This window comes from Apodemus sylvaticus, chromosome 23, assembly GCF_947179515.1.
Source record: "Apodemus sylvaticus chromosome 23, mApoSyl1.1, whole genome shotgun sequence".
Taxonomy (NCBI): Eukaryota; Metazoa; Chordata; class Mammalia; order Rodentia; family Muridae; genus Apodemus; species Apodemus sylvaticus.
The window spans coordinates 32,560,602-32,579,821 of NC_067494.1; the positions used below are offsets into that span (position 1 = coordinate 32,560,602).

Consider the following 19,220-nt stretch of genomic DNA (forward strand, 5'->3'; position numbering starts at 1 on the left):
ATCCTGGGATCCAATCCCATAGTCTCCTCCACAGATCTGTGGGTAGAAATCATCTGGGACCTCCCTTTCCTCTCTGACCCCAACCCCAAGGGATCACAAAGATCTTCTCTTCCAACCTTCCTTTCTCCAGATCATTCCAGTATCCCAGTTCCAATACCAGTAATCATTCCCCATGAACACACCAGCTGAGCAGGCAAGGGAAACAGACAATACACAACTAATATAATCTACAAAAATCCAGACAGGAAACAGAAACCAAGGAACAAATTGCCCACTGATAAAAAGAAAGCTCCAGACATCAGCACTTAGACCTATAATTATCTCAAACCCAGATGCCTAGATAACCAGAGCAAAAACACAATTACTAACAACCAGCGCAAAATGTCTCCATCAGAGCCCAGCTGTTGCACCACACCAGGACCTGAATATTCTAGCACTGTTGAAGCACAAAAAAGAGACCTTAAAATAACTGTATGAAGATGATAGAAGTTTTAAAGAGGATATTATTAAATCATTTAAAGAAATTCAAGAAAAGAAAAATAGTTGAAGAGAAACAATAAAACTATTCTAGACCTAACGATGGAAATAGAACCAATACAGAAAACAGAAACTGAAGGAATTCTGGAAATGACAAATCCAGGAATTTGTGCAGGAAGTATGGAGGCAAACTTCACCAACAGAATAGAAGCCATGGCAGAGAGAATCTCAGGAGTGGACAATACCACAGGAGAAATGGATACACTGGGCAAAGAAAACACTAAATCTAAAAACTTCCAGACACAGAACAACCATCATTGTTCCTGTCTGAAGGAACTGCAGGGACACAAATGGAGAGGAGCCTTAGGAAAAGGAGGTCCAGTGACAGGCCCAATTTGGATCCAGCTCAAGGGGAGGCTCCAAGGCCTGACACTATTACTAAAGCTATGGGGTTCACACAAAAAGGGGCCTATCATGACTGCCACCTAAAAGACCCAAAAAGTAGCTGAAAGAGACAGTTGCAGATATTTACACCCAATAAAAGTTTCTGACCCCTGTGGTTAAATTAAGGAAAAGCTGGAAGAAGCTGAAGAGGAGGCAGACCCTGTAAGAAGACCAGCAGTCTCAACTAACCTGGACCCCTGAGATCCCTCAGACACTTGGCCACCAACCAGCTGATGCAACCACAACCATCAAGCATGCACCAGCTGATATGAGGCTCCCAACACACATGCAGCAGAGGACTGCCAGGTCTGGAGTCAGTCAGAGAAGATGTACCTAACCCTGAAGAAATTGGTGGCCTCAGGGAGTGGGGAGGCCTGGTGGTTGAGGAATATGGCCTGGGGACAGTTTCCTGGTGGCGGGGGCAGGACTGGAGAAGGTGTGGGATCTGGAACAGTCAGAATGTGGACCAGGAGAGGCTGAAATCTGGACTGTAAATTAAGATTAAATAATTTTTTTAAAAAAATAATAGTGTTGGGGTTTTGTGTAAGCTCCACCCCACACCTACCTGGCAATAGCCAGGTATGCCCCGCCCCAGAGATCTGGCCCACTATAAGAAGGGCTACTTGCTCCTCCTCTCTCTCTTTGCTCACCGCTCTCCCACAGACTTACCTCTCTGCCCCTGGGGCTCTTCCCCCCTCTCCACGTGGTCATGGCTGCCTCCACACTCTCTCTCTCTCTCTTTCTCTCTCCTCTCTCTCTCCCTCTCTCCCTCTCTACCACTAACTCCCATCCCCTATTCTGAATAAACTCTATTCTATACCATGTCCGTGTTCACTGACTCCTGCACCGAATCGTTTTTACTCCTTCATTGGTGCGTTGACTCGGATACGAGAAACACCTGGGATATTAAGCCTCTTCCATCAATGGGTAAGTCTGGCACTTCCCGCGTTTGCCCGCAAGACTCTGGTGTTCTGTTCCCTCCCGTTCCCTCCCTTTCTGGTTTCCTTGTTTTCCCGCGCGCTGGCTTGTTGGTCCCTGGGGCTCATGGCGCTGGCTGCCAGAACCGCCTGGCCTTCCCAGCCGTCCCGGAGCCGCGGTAGAAGTGGGCCTGGCGGCGGCAGTTCGCCGGCCCCGTGGCGGCCGTTCGCCGGCTGGGGGCCGTCCCCCGCCTCGAGCCCCGCGGAGGCCGTTCGCCGGCTAGGGGCGGTCCCCGCCGCGAGCCCTGTGGCCCATGCAGCCCATGCCAGAGCCCCCTCCCGCTCCAGAACTGCTGCCGAAGCCACCTCTGCAGCTTCTACAACAGTTCCGCCCCTCCCGCGTCGTTGCTAGGATACGAAACAAACTATTTCCAGCCACTGTGCTAACTTCCTACTTCCGCTGCTGACAGGAAGTTCCGCCCCGCGCATGCGCGATCACTGATGCCTCCTTGGCTCTCAGAGACCGCTGCAGCAAGCCCGTACTAACTTTCCCTGCTACAGTTTTCTCGCTGACAGTCTACCATCAGAGCCAAACCAGGTTCTGGTAACGCAACTGTTACACATGGCGCGGTCTCCAGGCTCTCAGAATCGGCTACACTCCATCCCTGCCGAGCGATGCTGCCTCCTCGCCGCAGCAAGCCTACACCCTTTCCAGTGGCTGCGCCCCACCCCCCACCACCATACTGTCCCACTCTGCTGGCTACAGTGCAGATTTCTAGGGCCTTTACCTGCAAAAGCCTAGCCACAGCCCACGTGCCCATCAATTCTAGTACCCGATTCTTTTACAGTTCTACAGCTTCTCCCTATCACCCTGTCTTCCCTCTTCTACACTGCGTGGTCTCCCACAGCAGTCCATGACTGGTCTTACAGCCACGCACAGGCAGGTGAAGCAAGGTTGGGGGACCGGGTCCCACAGCCAAGCTGTCCACACTGACTTCCACGTTCCCGGATATCGGATTGCACTTCCTTAGCAAACACCATCGGCCCAATAAGGTAAGGTCTTTCAGTTGGCTGGGCGGTTTCTTAAGTTCAGAAGAGACCTGGCCAGTTTCCTTCTAGAGCTAGGTGCCGCTTGGCTAACACTCATTTTACGACGCTCATAACCCCAGGTGTTTTTCCGTTCCAGAAGTAATCCTGACTCTCCCTCATTGGCTTCCAGCTGTTCTGAAAATCCTGGGGCCCCAGGTGGATTATCTTCTTCCGGCTTTTTGCCTCAGCTCCCAGGTTTCCGCACGACGGTCCGGACTCTCTGGCTTAGCTGCCGTTTCTTTGTTAAACACTATCCGGGACGCCGGTAGTGGTATAACAATGCCCCCCCCCACACCTGATGGGTAATAGCGTCTTCGCCGGTACCCCCAGGAAGCCATCTTAGCTGCCTCCTGGAAAATCTCAAGTCTCTGAACTAATAAACCTCTACAATAAGGTCTGGACTCCATATAAACTAGATAATAATTCAAAATGGCCACCTAATGGCACCCTAGATCTAATGGTTTTAAGAGATCTTAATACATACTATAAGCAATCCGGTAAATGGGACCAAATCCTATACATTTAAGCTTTTATCTATCTTTGGTCTAAGCCTTCTCTTTGCCCTACCTGCTCCCCATCTGTGTTCCCACACCCTTAGCTCATTTGCTCCTATAGGCTGTGTGCTCAAGTTGATGTTAACAAGCCTAAATCTGCCTAGACATCACAATTTTATCCATTGCTGCCAGCTTTCTTTCTGTGATCCTAGCATCTTTACCAACCAAGACAATATACTTTCCTCTACCTATACAACCTGTCAAAGCTACTTAAGATTTCCATTCCTAGTCTCTCTTTAACTATTGCTCTCCTATCTTGCGCTCAATCTTGTCAGAAGTTTGTTATTAGATTTAAGACAGACAGAATTCCCAAAGGCCTGACAGCTTCTCCCAAGAGGTCTCAGAAGAAAGATGGACACCGCCACAGGATGTCTCAGAAGAAAGACGGACACCGCCACAGGATGCTGCCTGAAAGTGCAGTGGACAAAACCGGATACCTTGAGTCAAATGACTTAGCTAAACAAAGGTAAGCCATTTCTCATGTCATGGGTATCCATTCCACAGAGAAAAGCCGTGCATCTTCTGTGCTTGAAAGCCACACTGACAGCCAAAGTCACCATAGAGACCAAAGACCACAAAGAACTGCTGGCTACTGGAATCTGTCATTCTTTAATAATATGATTGCTAAGTTATTGTTTATTCCTCAGACTTCTGACTACATTGACAGCTAGACAGTTATCTCCTTACCTAAACTCTGTTTCCATTAAACACTTCATATTTCCTCTTATTGCTCTGCCACTGTCCCAACCTTCAATTCTATTCCTTCTGATCCACAAAGGCTCATCTTAAAGACTGTTCATGTGGTTAACTCATATTGTTATCTCTTTAATAAACTTGTTAGCTACAGGAAACCTACCCAAATCTACTGCTCATGGACCAAGTAGGCTCCATCCAGATAAGTACATCTGCCCAAGTTCCCACTTTACTACCTTTCCGAAGGGTGGGATTCCTCTGGGTTTCAATTGTACACCTTAAGAAAAATTTTCCTTTCTCCCAAATGTACTTAGTCTTACTCCCTAACTATACTAATGTGTTCCAACATCTTGTCAAGTCCAGGCCCTTGCCATATCCAGGACAGTTCCAGAGAAGCAACCTTCAGATGCTCCAATCTCCTCTCAGCTTCTCCAGACGCAGACAGCTTCTACTGGACCTGTTCTCCTGACTTATCTTCAAATGGCTCTACAAACCCTGGACAGCAAAGAAGCAGCCAGTCCTCCTGGGACTGGACAATCACCCCCCATACCCCTTTCTCTAGGTTCCCCAGAGACACGCCGCCCCATTGTCAGCATGAAGCAGCCAGATCACAACAACGACCCTATTCCTGCTTCGCCGTATGCGCCGTCACTTCTTTTCTTTTTTCTTTTTTCTTTTTCTTTTATTAATAAACCAAACATTGGGGACTGTTGGGGTTTTGTGTAAGCTCCACCCCACACCTACCTGGCAATAGCCAGGTATGCCCCGCCCCAGAGATCTGGCCCACTATAAGAAGGGCTACTTGCTCCTCCTCTCTCTCTTTGCTCACCGCTCTCCCACAGACTTACCTCTCTGCCCCTGGGGCTCTTCCCCCCTCTCCACGTGGTCATGGCCGCCTCCACACTCTCTCTCTCTCTCTTTCTCTCTCCTCTCTCTCTCCCTCTCTCCCTCTCTACCACTAACTCCCATCCCCTATTCTGAATAAACTCTATTCTATACCATGTCTGTGTGTGTGGTCCCTTAGGGGCAGAGGTGCCCGGGCAAGGGCCCGCCCGGACACCTTCCCCCACGCCGCCTAGCCACACTCACCTAACTCACCTATATTCTCACCTAACCCCTTATATATTCCCCCTACTTCATCATCATCCTTTACTCCTTCAAATAGTATACAATTTTGAAGATTATAGTAAAAATTAAGTGGACCAATGAGATGTGAATTCCTTAGTGTCTAATAAGTGGCAAATGAAGGCCATGATCATCATAATCTTTTAAACTAAAAAATATATTTTAATCTTTGGAAAATAACAAAAAAAAAACAAAAAAAAGGAAGGAAGGAAGGAAGAGAAGAGAAGAGAAGAGAAGAGAAGAGAAAAGTCTGGCTTCTTCTAGTCTCCAGGCTGAGGGGGTGCTGTCCTCCTACACTGTGTCCCAGGAAGTCACTGGCTTGCTCAAAATAGAAACAGCTGTGCTCCCACACCCCCACCTTCACCCCTCCTGCCATTGCCATCCCTACCCCACCCCCACCCCAGGCTTCAGGAATTCACAAGGTAGTTTTTAACATAGAAAAACCGTGTTCCCCCCTCCCAACATCACCCCGCTGCCCCCATCTGATCTCTGGAACTCACCTTGTCTCCCCGAACACAGACAGACAGAAAGACAGCAGGCACAGCAAGACCAAGTGGCAGGAAAAGACCTTGGCAGCAGCAGCCAGCTCCATAGCTCCTTCTCTAGACCCTGGCGCCCAAAGGTGTGATTTTAACTGACTGAAAGGGAGGGAAAGCCTTGGTCACATTCTGCTGATGGCCCAGACCTCAGAAAGGTTTTAAAACTTGGAAAGGCCTAGGAGTTCAGGGGAATGCCTTTTCCTTGCTGTAGTGAAAACCGCAGCCCCTGCAGACTGGGGCCTGTGCCCTGCAGACTGAGGTGTAGCCCTGCTCTTGTATCTAGTCTCAGTGCTTTGCAGGGTGGAGTCAGGAAGGAACGCAGCTGCGCATGGCATGTGCGCCCTAGCACGTGATGAGAAGATGAGAAGCGCAGGAAGATCAGGAAGGGGAAAGAGCAGGAAGAGCTGTGACAGGAAGTTGTTCCATGGTTACCAGGGGGGACAGGGTGAGTGACTGGAGGGAGCACTGGGTGGCAGGGCAAGGGATGGAACCAGGCGGGCATGGTGTGGAGACCTACAGAGAATCAGAAGCTCCAGGCTTCTGAGTCCTTGGTTTGCAGATTCCTCAGGAGCACAGCCATCAGCCTTAGTCCTGAGAGAACCCCAGCAGCAAACCTGGACAGAAGCCAAAGAAAGAGAGGAAGTCACCCTGGCTGCAGTGTGCTTGCTTCTGTGGAGACACCTCCACATGTGAACCCCAACACCTCTGCTGCATCCAGCTTCCTGCTGCCCACCAGGGCTCCTTCAGCCCCTCTCTGGCTGTAACTATCCATTTCCCCACCCCCACTTCTCTCTCTCAGAGTTGTTGACTGTCCAGTCAGCCAGCTCTGCTTTTATTTCTTTATTTTACTTTCTTTCTTTTTTTCTTTCTTTCTTTCTTTCTTTCTTTCTTTCTTTCTTTCTTTCTTTCTTTCTTTCTTTTCTTTCTTTTGCTTTTTCTTTCTTTCTTTCTTTCCTTCCTTCCTTCCTTCCTTCCTTCCTTCCTTCCTTCCTTTCTATCAATACTGCCACCCCAATACTCTTGTATTTTGAGAACAGAGGTCAGCTTTGGTTATTCACAGGTCTTGAAGTGCATCTTGTTTTTTGAAGCAGAGTCTCCTCTGAAATTAGGAGTTCCTGGATTTGACTAGACTAACCAGCTTTCAAAATCTGCAAATCTTCCTGTGACCAGGATTACAGCACAAACCACCATTTCTGGAGTTTTTCCTTGGTTGATGGAGGATGAAATGTAGGACCTCTTGCTTATAAGGCTGGAGTTTCAAAATGAAAGCAACTTCTCAGCTGCTGTGGTGGCCCTTGCCCTCCATCCCAGCTCTTGGGAGGTGGAGGCAGACAGGAGGACCCCTGGTGAGTTAAAGGCCAGGCAGAGTTCAGTGGTGAGATACTCTCTCAAAAACAAATCATGTGCGAGTGAGTGTGTGTGTATCACCTATATACACACATACACATGAATACATATGTTATATGCATTCATATGTACACAGACACCAGCAAAAATCAGTTTCAGAGAAAATGTTACTAAGGCAGGCAGGGGTTGTGGACTCTGCTGACACTTGGCCCTTCTGTTTTCTGTTTCTGCCTCTGGAAGGGTGAGAGAACTGGTGCCAACCACTGACCTGTCCCTTAGAACCCTCTCTCACCTACTTGCTGCCTGCTGGGATCCCTAGAACCAGTGAGCAGCAGCTCCCAGGCCTTCTTTGATGGAAACACGGGAGGCACTTTTGGTAATAGGTCCAAAGACAACTCAGAACCATCTGTTTTGGGTCTCCTCATCAGTGTTCCTGTTACTCTACAGCCCCAGGGGAGCAGGGTGTGGTTTCAAAAGGACATCATTGCTTGCCAATGCAAGGTTGTCCTCTTCCAGAGGGTTTCGGTTGGAGTCAGAGTTCACAGACTCTGATTCATTGTGCCTGGTCCACGATCAGGGAAAAAGTGTTCACATCAAATGGACACAGTGACTTAGCTGCAGGCCCTAGGGGTCAGAACACTGCAGGGCCAGTGCCTCCCAACCCCTCTGTGGCAGAGCCCCAGTCATCTGCGGGGTCCTAGAGGTCCTCTCATGCTTTGTGCTAGAGAAAAATGCAGGGATGCTGGGGTGGAGGGGCCAGGAGAATTCAATTCAATGGAACCCAGAACTGAGGTCTTGGAAAAGCAATAGTCATCAGGGGTTTCATCATCCAGGATAGGCAACAGGAAGTCTAGCCTGTCAGAGAATGTTTAAGGTGGGAAGAGATTCAGATGGACTAGATTTGTTCTTGTGTTTTTGGTTTGTTTGTTTGTTTTTTACAGCTTTATTAATGTAGACCACTGGGACCCTTATGGAAGAAAAGACCAAACTTACATCAGTCTCTGGACCAGCAGGCAGGAACCAAACCAGATCAGACAGGCAAGAATGCATTGCCACAGGGCAGGTTTGCTTCTGACCCAGGACACTTGCCTGGGAAGTCAGGCCACTGTCCTTTCCAGACCCACCCCAATTTCATCTTTTTGACCAAGTCTCATGGCTGGCTGGCCTGGAACTCACAGAGATTCTCCTGCCTTTACCTTTCTAATGGCTTAACAAAAGTCATAAGCCAGACAGCATAGCTCCTACCCCTGATATTTGTAAAATTATAATTAAAGCCTGACTTTTAAACCAGCCAGGTCTTAGAACTACAGATGGACAGGTATCCAAGGTCTCCCCCATGCACCCTCATTTTACAAGTGGGAGACTCCTCAGAGCACATTTATGGACATCCCCTGCCCTGCAGGGGAAGTGGGGGAGGCTCAGATTAGAGACACAGTTGAAGACAGCTGCAAACTAGAGTGCTGTGCTTGCCTCTGGAGCTCCTGGACCTAAGAGCTAGAGTTCTTTCCTGACATGGAGACTTGCCACTTGCTAGGGGACATCCAACAGCATAAGATGAAATGCATTCCACAAAAGCAGCAGACATCATCATGCTAAGCCTTTCACATAGGTGCAGAGGGCTGGGGCCTGTGTGAGTGAATCTTCCTGCTGCCAGGGAGAAAGGAGAAAAAGAATCAGTCGACCAGGAAGACCCCCATTCTTCCTGCTAGGCTGGGCCTGTTGAGCATAGGTATGGGCAGGTTTCTGTCACCATTTTTTTTTCATGCTAGGGGTGACCCAGGACTTCGGGCATGCTAGGAACAGCTCTGCTTCTAAGTTGCTACATCCCAGCCTCCCTCTCCCTCCTCCCTCTCCTCTTCCTTTACCCTTTTTGATAGAAGAAATGTACTTCAAGTAATATGACATAAAACCTTCCATCCCCCCCCCCCAAATAGTCTATCTTTAAAGTAAATGATAATAAACAAATGAAACCCCGACCAGTTTGAACCAGTTTGGGAAGGAAAAGGTGTTTGTTCAAATTCACCATTTATCCAACAGACACCATCATGGGCTATGTAACCCACACCCCTTTCTTTATTTATTGTATTTATTTTGTGAGACAAGATGTCATATATCCCAGGCTGGCCTAGAATTTATAAGACCTCTTGAATTTTGTGGAGGGCTGGGATCACAGGCATTCATGGTGAAGTGTGGTTTGCATTTTGCTAGGGATCAGATTGAACCCAGCATTTTCTGCACAGTAAGCAAGAACTCTAACTGAGCAGGTGCCTCAACCTCAGTCAGTGAGTCTTTCTGCTAATAAAACAGCATCCTCTAGGGTCTCTGAGTTCAAGGCCAGTCTAGTCTACAGAGCAATTCCAGAACTGCCAATGCCACACAAACCCTATCCAGAAAACTTAATTAATTAAAAATAATAAAATAAATACAATTAAATTTAAAAATTAACAAAACCAAAACCTCCATTTTCCCCTCAAACAGGAAAGGGTTGTGTTCCCTGATATTGGATAATTCTGTAGGGTTTTTTTCCTTATTCCAGAGAAATCTATCCAGAACCTGCTATATTGATGGAGACAATACCAGACCAACACACATGAAGCTGTGGGTTCCCCACAAGGAAACACCCCACAGAAACAGGTATGTGGCACACATGTACTCTGAGCACTTGCAGAAAGGAGCAGGAAGATCAGACATTCAGGTTCATATCAGATCCCACAGAGAATGCAAGACCTTGTTTTGAAAAAAAAATTCTGAGCTTCTTTGCTGGAGGGCTGACTCATCAGTGACAAGTATTTAACTGGCTTACAGGGGACCCAAGTTCTATGCCCAGGACCCATGTCTGGCAGCTCACAACTCAGGGTCTGCAGATGGACACATCGGTTTTAGCATAAAAAAAGTACATTTACATTTTTTAAAAAAGAAAATTGCATCAATGTAGCTATTCACGTGACTGGCTCATGAAGTTGTTAGGCCATGATTTGATACACGAAACAGATAAAAATGTAAAGAGTACTTTTGCCAGGCAGTGGTGGAAACAGCCTTAATTCCTAGCACCAGGGAAGGATAGGCTGGCAAATCTCTGAGTTTAAGGACAACCTGGTCTGAGAACAAGCTCCAGGACAGCCCTAGCTGGATAGAAAAAACATGTCTAGAAACAAAATAGAACAAAACAAAATTAAATTAAAAATATTTTTCATACATGGGTAAAAATCATGCTTGAACTTATTGTTCTTTATGGAGAGGGTGCTGTAACACCAGGACTGTGTGCTTGTTTGCTCTGTGTCAAAATACCAACTACCTCAGATAGACAGACAGACAGACAGATGGGCAGATGGACAGACAGACAGACAGGAGTGCAGGGAAACAGAGAGCTGATTTCTCCTTCCTGTTGGGTCATTAGATGAAGGCTTGTCATCCCTGTACATGATCTGTTTCTTCCCAGGATCTGTCACTTGAAAACTTTTACAGAGCTTTACATGTGTATGTGGGTTGTGCTGTCTAGCAACGCTCTAGGGTTACCCCTCTTGGTAACAAGGAGGATCATGGGGAGAGAATGGGCCTTGTCCCCTCAGAATCTCCATATTTCAGTGAACGCCCTTCAGTCATGGCTCGTGCTGCTGGAACTTAGTACTCAGTTTCTGCATGGAGACCACTGCTGTGTCTGTCTCCCAGGGGGAACTCTGCTTGCTTCATTGTCTTTTAGTGTTCATGCAAGGGGGTGTTTTCCTGTGGTTACCTTCATCTGGTGCTCTAATATTTTACAGTTGCTTCTCCCTCAGGCATTTCAGTTGGATTAGGAGAGGACATGAATTTCCCATCTTTCCCTACAATTTAGTGTACACTTCTCCTGAGTCCCCCAGAGTCAACCCATCAGCTTCAGATGACTAATTCTGAGCTGACACAGGATCAGACATGCAGACACAGACAAATACATGTGACACTTATGTTCCCTGAGAGCTTCTGAAGCAGAGTCTGTATGAGGTAGAGTGCACTTTAGAGAAGATTGTTTCCTGAATAGATTGGTAACATAAAGAAGCCAAGGGCAAGGGCTTAATAATGTGACAAGTGGAAGCATGGTGTGAGGACAACTCAGGAATCTGAGAGCCATCAGAGTGACAGGTGAACATATGAATGGCTTCAGGGCCAGTGAGATGAGGTTCTCTAGGCACTGGGAGTCTATCCGGTATGATAGGGTTCAGAGTTGGCCTTGTTAGGTGATGTCCCTGTGGCAGAGCACATCTGGTCTGTGTCAGTAGAGATTGTCCTCTCACAGAAAACATCTCTTCTCTCTTTCAACAAACATCTTCCTTCTGCCCCAGAACTGATTTGTTCACTAAGGGACACTTGCCTGCAATCAGGCATAAGGGAATAAGGTGGATCGTGCATCTAAAGAGGAAAAGTGAACACCTTGTCTCATACAATTATTGTCCTGTGGGTCAGGATGGACCTGTGGCTCCTCACAACCCTGGGATCCAACCCATGCCACATCTGCATGTGGAATTCCCAGGGTTACCATGCTTGCCTCTATAGAAATGGGTCAAGCTGATGGTACCTAATGCTCTCCATGGTACTTCTGAGAATGCTTGCTGGGTCCAGAAGAAAGTCCACACTTAGCTTCTACACTTCCTCCTTCAGGTACCTGAAATCTTGGTCCCTTCAAAGACACTTTTAATGATTTGGCAGATTAGTGCCTGAATTTAATTTTCCTGGGGCTTTTGAACACCACAGGCCCAATTTTCCTAAAAGAAGATACAGGGAAATCTCTGAGTTCGTCTTTCACAAATATCAATTTAATTCTCAGAGTTATAACAAACATATCAAGAAGCCTTATATCCTCTACTAAGAGTGAGGCAGGGCCATGCACCTAGTGGAGGTGTCTGATGTGAACCTGGGTAGACAGAGGGGCTCCTGTCGCTGCTAGCGTTGGACAGGCTTTCAGCCTCTGCTCTGAATAGTGATGATGTTGTGATGGCCTTGGACCACCTGGGATATCTTCATTTGCTTCCTTCCTCCTGGCTGGACTCAGGGCACTGATTGAAGCTAACAGACCCAGAACATGATGGCTTTCCACTAGGCTCCTCCTGAGGTCCATGTCTACACTTGTGTCCTCTCCAACACTGTGGCTGTAGGATGGTAGCATCGGGCATCCTCTGGTGATCTTCTAAAATGCAACAACACATGTGTGAGGGACTGAGAAACTCAGCTGCACAGGGCATCTCTCCAGCTGTGGTTACCCTGCTCCACACTGCTCCCCAAGCTGCCTCCTCCTCTGAACCTTCCTCCCCCCCATCTCCTAGCTCCCACCCCATCCAACCCTCCCCACCCTCAGAATCTCCTCCTCTTCCTTCTCCCACTTCCTCTTCCTAGCATGGTCAGTACCTTCCTGTTGTCTCCTTCTTGTGCAATGTGCCAGATACTCATTATAGATGCCTGATGGCATGCTAGATCTGTTGGTAGGTTCAATTTAACCATAATCCCAGTGTCTACACCTAGATTCCCCATTTATCCTACCATATACATACACAAAAGTATAATCTGCCAGTTGACACAGACATGAGTAAAATAGAGACATTCAAGTAAACAAATATACCTGGGTCCAGCCTGATGGTTTTCTTAGGATGCCTTCCCCGTGTTTCATTTTTGTGGGGAGATTTTTTTCTGCCTCAGACGAGATCTGTTTTGTGTTGGAATACAACAGCACAAACTCAGGAGGTTTCTTCCCATCTTCCTGGCCCACCACTTAAACCCTCTGGGTGGGCCCCTGCTGGGTTCCGGCATATCCTTTGCTGAGGTGGTGGGGTGGTCTGCTGTGCTTTCCTTGCTCTGGCTATTCTTGGCTCCAAAGTGCATGGAGGAAATGCAGGGCGCACTCCTAGAACTTATGTGGGCTTGGCCCATTGTGGGTGTTGTCTGGAGTGTCCTGCAGGGAAGGACACCAGGCCAACTAACACTTCTTGCTCTCCTCTCTCTAGGAGTGAAATGACCTTCACTCGTGTAAGATGACCAGTGTAATGCTCGTTGCATTTCTCTACATCTTTGTTCAAGGTTGAAAGTGGCAGGATCATCAGGGGAAGGTAAAGGTGTCCTCAGTGGATTCATGGGCTTAGAACGGGTCAGGCTGTCACATTCATGTTGTTTCACAGCCTGTTGTTTCAGGAAACTATAACAGGCCATGTCCTGGTTGTATTTTTTACGAAATAGAGAGTCTTTTATATCTTCTTCTCTGAAGCCAAGGTGACCCATGGCTTTTATAATGGCCACATCTGGGCCGAGGGTGGGCAGCTCCTCACGAGGATGCGTGAACACCTGGGAATCTTCTCTGACCCAGGGATGCTTCAGAACTTCACCAATGGTTGGCCTCTGTTTGGGGTCTGCGGTAAGTAAAAGTCTAACCAGGTCCTGGAGTTCTCTTGATAGGCGAGAGGGGACAGGATACTTGCCTGACACAACCTGTCTTCGAAAATGTAGTAAGTTGGAAGCATCAAATGGTACCCTTCCGGTGATCATAAGATACAAAACGATACCCAGGGTCCATACATCGAGCTTGTGGCCGTCATATAGTCTGCCAAGGAGGAGCTCAGGCGCAGCAAAGGGGAAAGTCCCACAGTGATAGCTCAGCCGCTGTCCTGGCTTCACTTGGGCACTCAGCCCAAAGTCAATTACTTTTATTTTTCCATTGCTATCTATCATGATGTTGTCCGGCTTGAGATCTCTATGAACTATACCTTGGTCATGGCAATAGTTCATAGCATGTAAAATTTGTCTGAAGATTGCCCTGGCTTCATCCTCCTGCAGGTGGCCAGCCTCTAGGATGTGGTGGTAAAGTGACTTGCCCTCACACAACTCCATGATCAGGTATACTCTCTTCTCTGTCTTGATGACTTGGAACAGAGAGATAATGTTGGGGTGATTTAAAGTCATCATGCTCTCCACCTCTGATGTGACAGGATGGCACCAGTTCTCTTGCTTGGGTATCATTTTCACAGCCACGGGGGTGCCTGTGAGGCGGTGATGGGCCAACTTCACATTGGAGCTGCCTCCGTGGCTAATGGTCTTTCCAAGGATGTACTGAGAGTGAAAACTCTCTGTGTTAGAAAAGCTGGACTCAGATCTGAGGTTCTCTGAATCCTCTTTACTCCCAAAACTCATTTGGGGCAACAAGGTATAAATGCTACCTAAGAGGTAGAAAAAAGAGAAAGGGAAGAAAGAAAGCTATGATGAAATCTAAATAATGAGAAACTAAGCAAAACAGAAAACTAAAACCCAACAAAAATAACAAGAGTAGATACACAAAAAAGTAAAGTCAAAGGAAAAGCCAAGGAAATCCAAAATAAAAAGCCCAAGGCAAAGTCTATAGGAGTGGATGCTCAGCTCACCAACACTAAGAAGGAATATTACTAATTGTGTAAAAAGAAAAAGTTATGAGGAAATGTATAAATGATCAAAGAAATTTAAAAAATCAATAATTTGAGAATCTAAGCAATATAAAATTAAATGAAAAGAGAAAAAGGAACTCCAAACAAGCAAAACTATATAAAAGTTAAAACACTAGAGATAAAAACAAAATATAACAAACTCACCAAAATTTCTAGAATATGCGAAGAAATATAAAAACACTGAGAAAACAACTTAATGAATAATTGGGAATGATTGGGATAGGGATGTGGAAACGAATATCTCGGGATTCATACAAATGTTTGATATGTATATATATATTTCCAATCCTTAGCCATCACAGTGTTGAAAACTAATTGTAGTTTGATATTTTATCTAATTCTAATGAGATGGCCAAGGGCCCATTGCTGGTATGGGTGGATGTGGGGGATAGAAATCCTCTTCTATGCTGTCCATGGGAGGATATAAGCTGGTGTGGCCACTGTAAACAAACGTGTGGGTATTCCTCAGAAAACTAGAACTAGATGTGCCACGTGACTCAGCTGTCCCACTCCTGGGATATACTCAAGGGATTGCTTTTCTTACTGCACAGACACATGTACATCCATGGTTAGTAAACAGCCTAGATGTCCATTCATCTAAAGAATGGCTAGTGAAATGTGGTACCTTCACTCAGTGGAATGTTATTCAGCTAGAAAGAAAACTGACATCATGAAGATTCCAAGTAAATGCATGGAACTAGAGGACATTACAGTGAGCTAACCTAGACTCAAGAGAACAAACATGGCATGTTCGCAAACAGGCACATCCTTATTCGACAGATTTATTAGTACACCTCTCTTATCTTAGAGAAATTACATTTATTAGTATAACATTTGATAGTGTAACTGTCAAGTCTCAGAGAAATTTCCTTGTGCAATAACACAAAACTCACAACTGGTCAAAGACTGGAGACTAAGGGTTAACAAACAGCTCAGACAAAAATTGGGATGGCTACATTATACCTTACCTCCCTCCCTCACTGCCTGCCTCACTCCCTCTTTCTTTCCTCCCACCCTACCTCCTTACATCCCTTCCTCCCTCACTGGCTCAGAGACTATCATGGAAAAAAGGGAACAGAGACTTTGTAAGAACCACAGGTTGGGAAGAGCCAGAACAAAATATGTTCTTTATACAACAAGACCACTGCACCCATGAATTTACAACAGAGTGGCTGCCAGCCTGAGATCTGCACAAAATCATGCACTCAACCATGACTAACCCATAGTGGGAACATTGACAGTTGATGACATCTAGGAAAGAGAGAGGCATTATCCTTAAGGATGTGGCTCCTGGAATGTCAACCATACTCCAGTTGAAGTCCTCACACACATGAACATATGACAGCAGGCTATTAAAAAAGAAATGAATGTGTGGGTTGTGGGAGTGGCTGGGGTGAAGGAACTGGGAGGAGTTGAAGAAGGGCAGGGAGTGACTTGGATCCAAACACACTCTATGGCGGTCTGAAATTCTCAAAAAATATTATCAATTTTTAAAACCACAAAAAATCTAAAAACTTAAAACCCCAAACAAAGCCAAAACAGAAACAACCAAAAATGCAATAAATATGAAATCCTAGAAGAATATGAGACCGCCAAAACTGTCACAAAATTCCCCAAAATGTAAATGTCATAAAAACAAAAGAGAATTTCAAACAAAAACCTCAACAAACCCTGAAAGCCAAAAACCAGCCTAGCAAAGAAACCAGAAAATTAAATCCAAAGCATAAAAGGTTAAAACAAATAACCCCCAAGGTGGTAGTGGTACTTACCTTTAATCCCAGCATTCAGGGGGCAGAGGCAGGTGGATCTCTCAGATTGAGGCTGGCCTGGTCTACAGAGCAAGCTCCAGGGCAGTCAGGGATACACAAAAAAAACCTGTCTCAGCAACGAAAATCGACAAAAAACAAAACAAAACCCCTCCAATATCCATAGGTTGGGGAGACATTTCCGTACTTAAATAGCAAAACACAAGTGCCGAATTTGGGTCATTAGAAACCCTGTATAGAAACTTTCAACCGAGTAATTGTAATTTCAGATTATGACGTGGATCAAAGATCCCAACATAAACCAGGACATACTAATGCTAATAGAACAGAAAGGGGGCGGGGAGGGATAACCTTGAACTCCTTGGCCCAGGAGACAATTTCCTGAACTGAACACCAGTGGCTCAGGGACTAAGATCAACAATAAATTGGACCTCAAGAAACTGAAAGCTTCTGTAAGGCAAAGGACACTATCATTAGGACTAAATGACAGCCTCCAGATTGAGAAAGGCTCTTCACTATCCTACAGCTGATCGAGGGCTAATATCCAAAATATAGAAAGAACTCAAGAAGGAGCTTACCTCCAAAAACCCAAACAACCAAATAATAAAAAAATTATTATCAATAAAATAAAACCAGTAATCAAAAAATGGTTATAGCTCTAAACAGAAAATTCATAACAGAGGAAGTTCAAATGGCTGAGAACCACTTTAAGAAATGTTCAATATACTTAGTCCTCAGGGAAATACAAATCAAAATGACTCTGAGAGTCCCTGTTACAACCTTCAAAATGGCTAAGTCCTAAAACTCAAGTGATATCACATGCTGTTGAGGGTGTGAAGAAAGGGTAACACTTCTCTGTTGCTGCTAGGAGTACAAACTTGTACAGCTACTCTGGAAATCAATTTGGCAGTTTCTTAGAATATCTGGATTAGCTCTAACTCGAGAACCTGCTCTACCACTCCCAGGCATTTACCCAAAGATGTTCCACTATCCCACAAGGAACATCCTCAGCACTATTCATAGCAGCCTTATTCATAACAGGCAGAAACATGAAACAACCCAGATGTTCCTCAACTGAAGGCATTAAGAAAATTTGGTTTGTTTACACAATGGAATACTACTCAGCTATTAAAAATAAAGAAGGCATAAAATCCCGGGACAATGGACTAAACTTGAAACTATCCTCATGAGTGCATTAATCCAGACCCAGAAAGGCAAATATGGTATGTACTCACTTATAAGTGGATTTTAGCCCTAAAGTACAGGATAACCATGCTATAATCAACAGACCCATAGAAGCTAAGTAACAAGGAAGACCTAAGAGAGAATGATTGAATCTCACTCAAAAGTGGAAATCACTTTGAGTTGGATGGAAGGAGGTACCTGGTGGGGAGAGGGCTTGAAAGGCTAGCATGGATAGGGATAAGTTTGGAGAGAGCAGGGAGAGGTAGCAGAAGAGCTCTCACTGTGGTGGATGCATCTCTGGGATGAGTTGGAGACTTCACAGGGATGATGTTGTGGGAGGCTCTAGGGAATCTATAAGAGTGAAGCTAGCTGATATTCCTAGCATCTGGGGTTGGAGAGACTGAAGTGGCCATCTTCTGTAGCCTAACAGGATTTCCAGTATGGGGAGAGGGACACTAAACAACCTACAAAATCTTCAACCTAAAATTTGTCCTTCCTTCAAGATGTTCATGGATAAAGATGAAGAGTATTTGAAAGGCCGACCAATGACAAGCCCAACTTGAGACCCAGACTAAAAGGATAGAACCCAAGGTAACTGTCTTCTGTGAGGCTTCGTCCTGCAACTGATGGAAACATATGCAGAGTCCCAGACTCCAACACTAGGCAGTTGGAGTCTTGTGGAAGGGTGGGGATAGAATGAAGCAAGCCAGAGGGATCAAGGACACACAAGAAGACCTAGAGAGCCAACTAACCTGACCCCGTGGTCAGAGAATGAAGCACCAACCAAAGAGCATGCAGGGGCTGGACCTCGGCCCCTACACATTTGTAGTGTATATGCAGCTCATCTTCAGGGGTGTCCTCTAATGAATGCAGCTGTCTCATACACTGTTGCCTGCCTTTGGATCTCTTTCCCCTAGCTGGGCTGCCCCTTTCCTGGCCTCAGTGGGAGAGGAGATGCTTAGTCCTACTAGGACTTGATGTCCTAGGGCAGGGTGGTACCCAAGGGTCAGCCTTCCTTTCTCTGAGAAGGGGAGGGAATTATAGCAGAAGGGGCATGTGAGATGGAACTAGGAGGAGAGGAGTGAGGGGGACTATGACTGGGAGGTAAGGTAAATAAATAAATAAATAAATAAATAAATAAATAAATAAATAAATAAATAATCTTTACAAAATTAAGGTAAATATCTTACCTTCGGAACAATGGCCAAGCTGACTGATGGCCTCAACACTATCCCTTACACAGGTGTTCTCACACCTGCCACAAGTGCACCTAAGCACACTCGTGCACACGCACACTCTCTCACTCTCAAACACACTCTCACATACACTCTCACACACACTAACACAAACACACAGGTGCACTCAAACCCACCCACTGCTATCCCTACACAAACACACACAAATAGGTACTCACACACAAGTAAACTTAAAACACAACACACACATTCTACACACACACACACACACACACAATCACACACAAGCAAGTAACACTCCTCCCAAACACACACTGATCTAGCCACACATTCTCATGCTCACACACAAACAAATCAAATATAAAATCCACACACAGGTAACAAAATACAACCAAATCGCAGAAAGCACCACTCCAACAACTCCTCTCAACGCACTCAAAGAAATCCAGGTGTGG

At 45.9% G+C, this 19,220-nt stretch overlaps 1 protein-coding gene across 1 annotated transcript; it reads right to left on the bottom strand.

Moving 5' to 3' along the window:
- Nucleotides 1-1,841: 1,841 nt before the first annotated feature.
- On the bottom strand, nt 1,842-14,331 carry LOC127674209 (sperm motility kinase 4A-like). Its single transcript, XM_052170044.1, has 2 exons — nt 13,132-14,331; nt 1,842-2,246 (listed from the first exon to the last, which is right to left on the bottom strand). Exons 1-2 carry the CDS (start codon nt 14,329-14,331, stop codon nt 1,842-1,844), a joined length of 1,605 nt encoding a protein of 534 aa, XP_052026004.1.
- Nucleotides 14,332-19,220: the final 4,889 nt, after the last annotated feature.